At 44.4% G+C, this 10,269-nt stretch overlaps 2 protein-coding genes across 4 annotated transcripts in view; both read right to left on the bottom strand.

Moving 5' to 3' along the window:
* The window catches only part of LOC309645526 (uncharacterized protein C1orf185 homolog), a 247,587-nt gene extending 243,715 nt beyond the window's left edge, over positions 1-3,872 (bottom strand). Inside the window, exon 1 of one of the 2 annotated variants that reach the window (XM_082430752.1) lies at positions 583-3,872. The gene's annotated coding sequence lies outside the window, so the exon portion shown is untranslated. The other variant, XM_082430753.1, reaches the window with a different exon arrangement.
* Positions 3,873-4,014: 142 nt separating this feature from the next.
* On the bottom strand, positions 4,015-10,017 carry CDKN2C (cyclin dependent kinase inhibitor 2C). 2 transcript variants are annotated; one of them, XM_082431150.1, is made up of 3 exons: positions 8,799-10,017; positions 8,202-8,341; positions 4,015-4,767 (listed from the first exon to the last, which is right to left on the bottom strand). In XM_082431150.1, exons 2-3 carry the CDS (start codon positions 8,328-8,330, stop codon positions 4,390-4,392), a joined length of 507 nt encoding a protein of 168 aa, XP_082287276.1. In that variant the 5' UTR covers positions 8,331-8,341; positions 8,799-10,017; the 3' UTR covers positions 4,015-4,389. The 2 variants fall into 2 exon arrangements, with proteins under 2 accessions (XP_082287276.1, XP_082287277.1); XM_082431151.1 differs by lacking the exon at positions 8,799-10,017 and having other exon boundaries at positions 8,202-8,489.
* Positions 10,018-10,269: the final 252 nt, after the last annotated feature.

Raw genomic sequence — 10,269 nt, forward strand, 5'->3', positions numbered from 1 at the left:
AATTCTGAGTGTTTCAAGCTAAGGGTCTTTCCGAATGAACGTGCATTTTCAGTTCTGGACGTCTAGTAATTTGTGGGGGAAAGGCAACACCATAGGACTTTCCGAGCAGTCGAAGCGGGTGAGAAGCCTGAGAGGCATTTGCCTCCTCGCTGTTGGACGCGAGGCTCGGAGCCCGGCTGTCCTCAGCTGTCACGGGGGGAGGGGGAGTGCTGGCATTGGCTTTGGGCATGGAGTTGCTCCAGCCGCCGCGCCCGGTCCCGCCGCCAGCTCACCTCTGCAGAGAGCTAGGCACTCACCGGCCCGCTTGCCCCTGCTCCCACGTCGCCCTCGGGCCCCAGTCCTCAGGCACAGGTCGCCGGAACCATCCAGTGGGATGGCCGCCGCCTCCTCGGGGACCGCTGCCTGAGGGCCAGGGCCGGGGAACCCTGGCCGCCCCGGCAGCCCGTAGCACCCAGGGTGCCGCGGCGGCTGCAGTGAGGCACCGGGGCCCGCTCCCCCTCCCCGCCCCCGCTCCCGCCTCCTGCCTGCTGCGCCGTGCGCCCGCTTGCCCCAGCCGGCTGGCGCAGCAGCGCACACACTCACTCCGAGGGCGCCTCCAAGGTTACCCGCGGGGTGGGGGCTGGGGCAGGCTCCGGCCACTGGCCTCCTCTGCTGCTTTCCTATCGCCGCGGCCCTTCCGCCGCTCCAGGGCGACCGGGTTCCAAACCCCAAAGTAGAAGAGACTCCAAAGTCCGGGGAGGGAAGTCGAGCTGGGAGCAGACAAGCGTCCGGGCGGGGGGCGGCCTTAGTTGGCTCTGGGTGCCGGGAGAGTCGGGTCAAGCGAGGTCGCGGCAAGAGGGGGCTGTGGCTCCGGCGGGCGCGCTCTGGGCCGCGCTGGCTGGGCCGGGGGCAGCGCGCAGGGGCTGCAGGCAGCACCGAGGCGTCCGAGGCGCCCCGGGCCCGCTGGGGGGCAGAGACAAGCGGGCGGCCAAACCTGCCGAGGAAACTAACTAAATAAAAGGAGACTGTTATTTAAGGCGCGGAAATTTGAAATATTTGGACAGGAAGAGAAAAGAAAAGAAACCTTAGCGAGGGAGGGGAAAAAAAAAAAACACACAACGCGAGCTAACGGTTTTGAAACTCCCCCACCCCCACCCCGGGCTTTTCTGCGCGCCCTGAGGGAGCTCTGGGCTCCAGCTTCCTCACTAGGGAGCCGGGAGCTGCGGTTGGAGTCTGGAGAATTTCGAAGGGACAGAAAGGATGACTTCGCAGCCTCTCTATAGAGGGCTTGGGTGGACTGTGCGCAAAGCTTTACCCCGGGTCTCTGGCTGGAAGATTGTCTCCAGCCTCTCATTAGGTCCCTACGTGGATCTGTTTTTTTGGAATTGGAATTGTGGTGTAAAATCAAAGCAGTCGCGAGGGACGAAGAGACGGACTTTCCCCCTCCAACCCCCCCTCCCCCGCCTTTTGATGAAGGTAGCTTAGGGTAGTCAGGAAGGCTGCGAGCACGACCCTTTCTCGCTCCTGCACTGTACTCTTCCAGCGCTTCTGGACTATTACTTCTACCCCCGGCAAAAGCCGAAAGCACCTTTTTGGGAACTGAGATTTCGAAACCAATCCGGGGCCACGGATTCCACAACGTTTGTTTGATCAACGCGATCAAGGACATTTATAATATTACCAATTGAAATGCCTTTCCTGGGACAGAATTATTTTATCCACTTATTAGTCACCCAGCGTGGTGTGTGTGTAGGAGCTCATCACACCATTAGGAGATGCACATTGTTTATCAGAAAACTATTGATTCACTACCGAAATATGGTAAAATGCAGTTGCTTAGTGGCTTGGAGACCAGAACGTGGACTGAGGTCCTGTTGGTGTTTCCCCCCCGCACCCACCCCCGGCCCTGCTTTTCCCCAGGTGTAAGCCGGGGGTTCAGCTTACTGGGCAAAGGCTAAGCCTTGAGTTTCCCGACGTGGATGCGGGCGCAGTGAATAACTGAATTTAAGAGCGCATCTCTGCTTACTATCCTCCATTCTTTCTATGGCGTCGTCCCCTGGGGCTCTGGTCATTCCATTAATTAGCACTTGCCTTTCTACAATGCATCTGAAAAAGTTCAGATCCTTCCCCGTCTCAGCTCGCTGTAAACTAGACCCCGTTAAACTCTTCAGTACTGTTCCTTCCATTCTATACATTTCGGTATATTTGTCTTACTGAATATTGTCGAGGTTTTTGAGAGATTGAATAATGGCTTTTCATATTTCCTAGAGGAGACCACACAACTCATTTCTAAAATACTTAGATTAGCAAAGCTATTTCCTGCGAAGAGCCAAAGAAATGTGGCGATGTTTTAATGCCTAGGCAAGTTTTAGGCTGGTGAAGAGGGACAGAGCTCCCTCTCCTCTTTTCGTGCTCCGACCACCTGAGAATAAAGCAACGGCAGAAGTACCTCTCTTTAACTTTAATAAACATCCTATATTTGAAATATCTAAACAGCAATTTTAATGCTTATACTTGATGGATACTGAAAAGTCCATTAAACTCGACTTTAAACTAAGAAACGTCCATCTTTACAGTTGCAACTTGTAAGAAGTGTTGTTTTTATTTTTTTTAGTAATAGTCTTGTGTTTAGAAAATATTCAGCTTACTCAAGCAGTGTATTTTGTGTATTGATTCTAGTTTTTAAATGCAAATTACACCTTTTTCCTTCAAAATCATCTCAATTTCTACTTTTTTCTAAACTTTAAAATAAATGTTTTACATTTAATTTCATGTTGCTGTCAAAAATAAATTTACTCAGTAACTTGTGGTTTGAGGTGGCAGAAGTTGAAGTCTTGTTGCACTTGACATAGGGAAGGTGAACTTAAAATGCCAAATGAAAAGGATTTTTTTTCCTCGGATTTTTTTCCTCTATATTCTTTTATACTATCATGGAAAATAAATTATTGAAAACCACTTGCCTGCCACCTTCCAATCCTTGTTAGGGCAGGCATCAGAACCATGTCCTTCAATAAACCTTGAGGTATTTTGTTCTTTTTGGAGTGAGGGCAGGGAGCTTATAAAGCAGAAGGAGGGAACTTTTACATAAAACATCTTTGTTCTTGTGGGAGATGATGAATAAAGTATTTATAAATTTATAAATGGAAACTGCATTGAAATCCTTTGGTGAAATCTTTAAAATAACAGAGTAAGTAGTAGATGCTGGAAAATTCTCTTGGAAATTTGATATTTCCATATCATTCAAAATTTTTTATTTTTAGCTAAACATATTCTTAAGATTTTATATGCCTTTACCAAAAAGTTTCATGGGAATCAAGTGCTATGTGTAGGAGTGGCCTATTTATTTATTGTAAAAGTGTCTATATTTATTATCCTGTAGCCCCTAAATAAGTTATGACCCTTATATGTAATATATGTATGCTCTTGCTAGCTTTTTATCCCCTAAATATTGTTATTTGCAGCATATTTTAATATTTAAACATTTTGTAATTTTACACTTCTGATATTTCAGGGAGAAAAAGCCAGTGTTACACTTAGCATACTTATGGTATAACTTTGGGAAACGTATTATTTAACCAATTGTTTCATTTTGTGGTTTTTAAAAAATCAACTAATGGGAAGCACTTTTAGATGGCATTTTCTTTTTAAAGTGCCTTTTAGAGCTAACATATATTTGCTTTCAGATCGCTACTTCTGAAACCTGTTTTTCAACTATTTAACTTTGAGAGAAAGGGAAGATCGAATATATAAGGATAAATTCACACTGAAATAATTTCAGGTTTATTTCCAAAACATGTTGTCCTTATTCTGTTTTAAAGCAGACATACTAGGCACCAAGTAAAATCTTTGAGGGGAAGCATGAGGAGAGAAAGAAAAGAATAACTGAATCGTCAATAGAATATGTCTAGTTTTTCAATTAGTCTACTTTTTCTAATGTCAAGACTTAAAACACCATGATCTTTTAGAGTAGTTCTCCTTAGCAAGAGGCAAATTATGTGCGGATTATAAGAGGAGTGGAAACCACAGAAAACACTGTCCTGTTTTGAAAAAGTGTTTTAATCAGGCAAAAGAAGCATCAGGACAAACCATTTTTAAAACAAAGTCTTCAAGTTGGGTATTGAGACTGGCAAAGGGAGAAGCAAGGAGAAAAGTCAGGGAAAGATAAAATATTCAGATGAAAGCCAAAGCTATTTGCAATTACATGTTAGAACTCAGGGTTTTTCAGGTGAAAAAGATGTTGCTTAAATATATTCATAAACCTGTAGTAAGATTTCCACTTAGCAGTTTCAGAAGATTTAACTAGCTGTTTAAAATATGACAAAACTGAATTTTAACAAATGATATTAAAATAGGACAGCCAATCAATTAACTGACAAAATAGAAGGCAGTGTGGGAGAGCCCTCCCCACATTCATTGCAGATTCGCAGCTCCCTCCGCCCGGTTTCCCTCCATCAGGCTAACGACCTCGTTTCTCCGGTAGAGCCTGGCCAAGTCGCAGGCGGTGTCCCCCTGATGGTTCCGATGCCCCACTTTGCAGGCCGTGTGCTTCACAAGGAACTCCACCACGGGGAGGTGGCCTTCTTTGGCAGCCAAGTGCAAGGGCAGGTTCCCTTCATTATCCTCGATGTTAACATCAGCTTGAAACTCCAGCAAAGTCTGTAAAGTGTCCAGGAAACCTGCTCTGGCTGCATCGTGAATGACAGCGAAACCAGTTCGGTCTTTCAAATCGGGATTAGCACCTCTAAGTAGTAGTCTCCTGGCAATCTCGGGATTTCCAAGTTTCATAACCTAGAAAAGAAGAAAAAACGGTAGAGTCCTTCAAGTGCTCCTACTACAAGAATATTTTAAAATATCCATCTCTTTTTATGTATGTAACTATTTTTGATGAAGGAGTGCTTGGGGAAGACCCCTATGATCGGGTTTGAAGGGCTCAGTTGCAGGAAATGAGTACTATTAGGTAAAAGTAGAATAAAACTTCTAAAAATTGAGCTTCTATGATGGAATATCTTAAACGGGCCCAAAAGTAGGATAAATTGATTAATAAAATAGAATGAGTCCGACTTATATAAAATCACTGACAACTTGGTTCTCTATCTCCCATAAAGATTTGTGTAATTTCATGAATTTATTAAAATAAAAGAAATGGAACTTGAGATTTAAGTAAGTCTCCTTCTGTTTGCTTGTTCATGCTCATAAAATGTGCCTGGGGTGTTAATTCTGTAAAATAAAATGTGGGTAAATTTTATTTTCTAAATAGCTGAAAAGAAATAAGGAGAGTGAGTTTCTTTAAATCCTCAAAGAAGTGTTTCCACACATCAGACTCCATCTAGTCTGATTTTATAAGTGTGAAAATGATCTCTTAAAAATCCAAACCTGGTATTTTCTTAAATTATTAATTTTCACAAGTTCTCTCCAAATAGATACAGCCCCAAGTTTCCAAGTATTTTTTTAAATAGTTTGTTTTTCTTTGCAATTATTTCATATGGGTTACTAGGTGTGTTTAGTGCTTAGAATCCTTCACTTGAAATTTTAAAATGTTACTGATTATTAACGTGTTAAAAAAGCAACAGTGTTCTACATTGCCAATGTATTTATCTAAAACTAAGTTCATGATATGTCTTGTATTAGATAGGAAATGACTGTATGGAAACTGTTCTTGAAAAGAATGAAACAGTCATCCTACTATATTACTTACTGTTTCCTAAAGTTCTAACTAGCCTCCTAATTTTCAAGTGAGCAAAAGAAGAGAAAATAAGATATTTAATGTGTATTTTGGGACACAGACAGCTTTGTTTTGTGGTTTCAGCCCATTTATTAATCAACTGGTGATACCATCTTATTTCCTTTTGCAGTTATTATCAGGCATTTAGGAATAGCTATTTGTAAACTGCCAGTATTTTAAAAGCCAGAATTTGGTATTAAAATTTGCTATCAACATACAAATAATTCACATGACAAAGACTTATCTACTGGTGTTTGAATATATTTCACGCTAATAAGAAATCACTGTTAGGCTCTCATAGTTATAAAATATTTTGTGGAGCAGCATTCAGTTGTACATTACATATAATTTCATTGTGAAAAATAGTCTCATTAACATGCAAGAATATTTCAGCATTTTAATTGTTTTAATTTATATTTAGGTATATTCATAATAACCTAAATTTATAATACATTACACAGTAGACACTCAAATGTTTGTGAAATTAAATATACACTGGAAAATACATACAAAGCTGATCTATCTCTTTAGAATGTTTGTTTTAAAAAATCACAAATTAAGTAACATGATGAAATATATTTAGAATGAATAATATTTTATAAATGCAAACGCTATAGATGGCCAAGATGTTAAGCTTCCCTGTTGATAAAACCCTGCTGACTTTTAGCCCTTCCTTTGGGGCAGTGGTTAAAAATGATACATAATTTATTTTTCAAGAACTTCAATGAAATACTTTTTGGTTATTAAAAATCAACACAATCTAATTTTTACCACAACTGCCTCTAAATATTTAGTCACATCTAAGGACCTGAACTGGGAAAAATAAGAGAGAGACACCTTGGATCTTTGTAAAGCAAATGTACGATTAAGGCCTTTGATATTATCCTGATTGAGAAGCTTACACTAGGAAGGGGGAAAAAGCTTTTGTAATTGGGTTAATAAACATAACTGTAGGAGAAAATTTGCCATATTTCGCCAAAAATAATAGTAATGCTGGAAATTGTTTTGAAAGAAAGTTCTTTCTTGAGTTATGACACAACTTCAGAGTCAGGATTATACATACTGAAAATAAGCCTTGAGACTCCTGTTTGTGTGTGTTTCATTATATGTACTAGGACTAAGCCACAATAAGTGGGTGTTAATATCTTGATAAGTATGTTTAATATAAACGAGACTGCAGAGTTGTATTAAAAATGTTTGTCAAAACTTTTTTTTGCAGTATTAATCTCCCAGTCTTCCTGCTCGTCAAAAGTCCTGCAAGATCCTATTCTTACAGGGTTAAGTGGCTCATTCTTTGTGATATTTATATAATATTTTGAATGTTCAATAGGAAACTTTTCAATATATTAAATTTGTGGCATTGCTATCATCACAAAACCTGTTAAAAACTACTAGGTGGAAAAAGAAAAAAAAACCTTTCCCCACTTAATCTACCTGAAATAACAAGATAAATAACTTAGTATCTATAAGCTTCCTTAATACTGAAATTTTTGCAAGGTCAGTGTATTCTGATTTAAAATATACAGGCTGTATGGACTTCATCTGTCAATAGTAAATCTCCTGCCACTTAAATTTCTAATTATTGCAATTAAAACAGAGCACTCTAAAAACCCTCTCCCCAGTGGATTTTCAAAAACAGCTTTAAGTGTTGCATTTCGAATACGCATAGCTTATAAGAATACCATCAGAACTCAGATAAAGCAACTGTTTGAGACTACTTTGCCATTTTTCTGTTTCTAAGCCTTTCAACTAAGTTACATGATAACGTTCAGAGGAGGAAAAAAAATTATCAGGTACAATACTTGGCAGCTGGACGTGTTTCATTTGTTACTTGTAAATCTAATTACTAAAAATTAGAACATACCACGGTATGACCGCAGAGACAAAAACACTATAAACTGAGCTCTGATTAGAAAATTCAACTTTTTATTCCTCCTCGATCCTGAATGGGTGGATGGTATTACATTAACTGTGAAATGTACATCCTGTGCCCGTGCCCAGGCCACCCATTCCAAATGAGGAAAGGTCGTTGGTCAAAACCTGAAGCATTTGAAGAAAAAACACCCTTGCCAGTAGTCAAGAAAATTAACGTTAAAGTCAATTATTGGAGCAAAGTACGGAAACCACTAATAGCAGTGTATTTACTTCAAATAATAATCATAATAACGTGTTTACAGAGCTGTCTAAAAAAAAGAAAAACCAAAAAACTCGGCGCTGCTACGACTGCTACAGAATCCCCACCGTCACAAAAACATTCCAAAAATTAAGACCAAACCTGGAACCCACTTGATATCGAGGATGTTATTGGATTTGACGAGTTTGTTCAAAGTACGTCATTTTGGGGAGTTGGATCCACTTAAAGATATAAAATATGGCAACCAACTAGTTTTTAAAACAGTTAAATTTTGTACCCCTGAAAGCTTAAAAGCTATTATTCTAGAAACCCGGGTCACGTAGGCAACATTGTTGACCTGTTTTCCCCACCTCTCTGGATACCAACCTGCAGCGCAGTCCTTCCAAATCCATTTTGTGCATTGACGTTTACATTATTTTGCAACAAACTAGTAAGTTGCTCTAGGTCCCCCCTGGCAGCTGCGGACGCCAACTCGTTCCCCCAAGGCTCGGCCATTCTTTAGGGTCCTGACGATCGGGAAAAGATGAATTAGTTGTTTTTCTTTTTCCCCTTTCCTTCGCTCCTAACCAGGCTGCATGATGGCATCGGAGACTGACAGAAGGACTGGGATGGTTAATCTGGAGTAGAGCTTGGTAGTAAATACTAGTAAGATCTGCCTGCCAAAAGCCCGCCCCTCGATTCACACGTGATTATTCAGCAAAACTGAGCCATTGGAGAGGGGCTCCGCTCCTCGCTTTTTAGCTTAACCCCTATGAAGAATTCTGGTGATTAAACTGAGAGATATACAGGCACACATATATTTCTGGTAAATTACTCTGGACGTAAAATATAGGCAGAGCTGGCACGTACCTACACTACAGATCTCCGTGAGGAATGTGTGCGGAGATTTAAGGCACTAGATCAGGGCAGAAAATACCGCGAAAAAAGAGACATTTTGGGGGGGAAGAAAAGGCATCAACCCACCCTTGTTCACAGTGGTGACTTGAGCCGCGCGAGCCAGTACCGCAGGGGCAGGTCCTCGAAGGGGCTCGGTCTCCATCCGTCTCGCCGAAGGGGTAGTCCTGAGTGCTCCGCTGCAGGGAGAGCGCCGCGGTGGCTGGATGCTGAGGTGCTCCGGGGGTTAAAGATGATCGCCAAAAGCAAATGAGAGTAGCAGTTCCGTGGCCCTCAAGTTACAGGTCGTAACGACTCCTCGGTGGCCTTGGATTCTCCGGAGGAGCCTTAATTCGCGTTCAGGCCGAGCTGCGGGCTAACGCCGCGCGGGAGGGCTCCGGAGCCCGCTCGCCGGGCTACCGCAGCCCCACCGAGCCTCAGAGGCCGTGGGAGCCAGGCTCGGCGCGCGTCTCCGGAGACTGCCGGGCGCGCGGCGGGCCCCCGGCAAGCCGGTCATGCCGGCCCCACCGGGTCCTGGGACTCCCAGCAGGGTGAGGAAGGGGGAGAGCGATGCGGGAAGTGTCTATGGGGCCCGGGCTGCTGAAGCAGCGCGCTGCAGCATCGCGGCTGCACAGGGCAGCCCACCGGTAACTTCCCGCCTACGACCGAGCCAGTTCAGACTTCCTAATGTAGAAGCTCATTGAGCTGCCGCCGCCTCTTTTCCTTCCTTTCCCGGTTTTCTGAGGGCCTCCGGAGATCGGGAGGGTCCTGGGAAGTCTCAGGCCAAGCTCTGAGTATCGGGAGTCGCCACAATTCCAGGGCGCAGCCAGTCCCGCCGCTCTTGGCGAGAGCCCAGCGGCTTCGGCGCCGGGTGCCACTTCGCCAACCTCTCGCGGTCCCCTGGCCTGTGCCCCCAGCCTGTGCAGCCGATAGGGCAGCGGCCGCCAGCCAGCTGTGCCCTGGAGCCGAGCTGGGTAGCACCGCTTCCTCCCGAGCCGCAGCGCTCCCAGTGACAGTTTCTTTTGTAGCTGGTCCCCCCCAAATCGCCGGTCCCCGCTCCCTTCACCCCTACAGACACTTGTGCGTCGTGCCCCTTTCTGGTCTTTTCCTTCCCTCCCTCCCTCGCTTCTTTTTTCGCTCAAACAATTGCTGCTTCTGTTGCCGCTGCAGAGACGGTGCCGGTTTCTTCTCCCTTTTTTCCGACCTCATCAGCTTTTTTTGAAAAGAAAAAAATTGAGCGCTTTTTGAGTTGAAAAACCCGCCCCCATTTTAACGGCAGAGTTTTAAGGAGGCTCGGCGGAGTTGCAGCGCCGCGGGAGCGGGAAGGCTGGGCACCGCCCACGCCCCGCCCTCCGCCCTGGTGGCGCTCAAGCACTCTGCCGGGCTCGCCCCGCCCCCCGCCCCGCGCCCTTTCTCCCGCCTCCTCTCTCTGCGCTTTCCTCCCTCAGTCTCCTGCGCTGGCTCCCACCCGCTAGCCCAGCGGCCAGGCCCGAGCCGGAGCGGCTTTTTCGGACCCGCGGAGCCGGGTTCGGCCTCCTCCGGCTGGCGGGCGGAATGGAGT

This window comes from Balaenoptera physalus (genome assembly GCF_965194825.1).
Source record: "Balaenoptera physalus genome assembly, chromosome: 1".
NCBI lineage: Eukaryota > Metazoa > Chordata > Mammalia > Artiodactyla > Balaenopteridae > Balaenoptera > Balaenoptera physalus.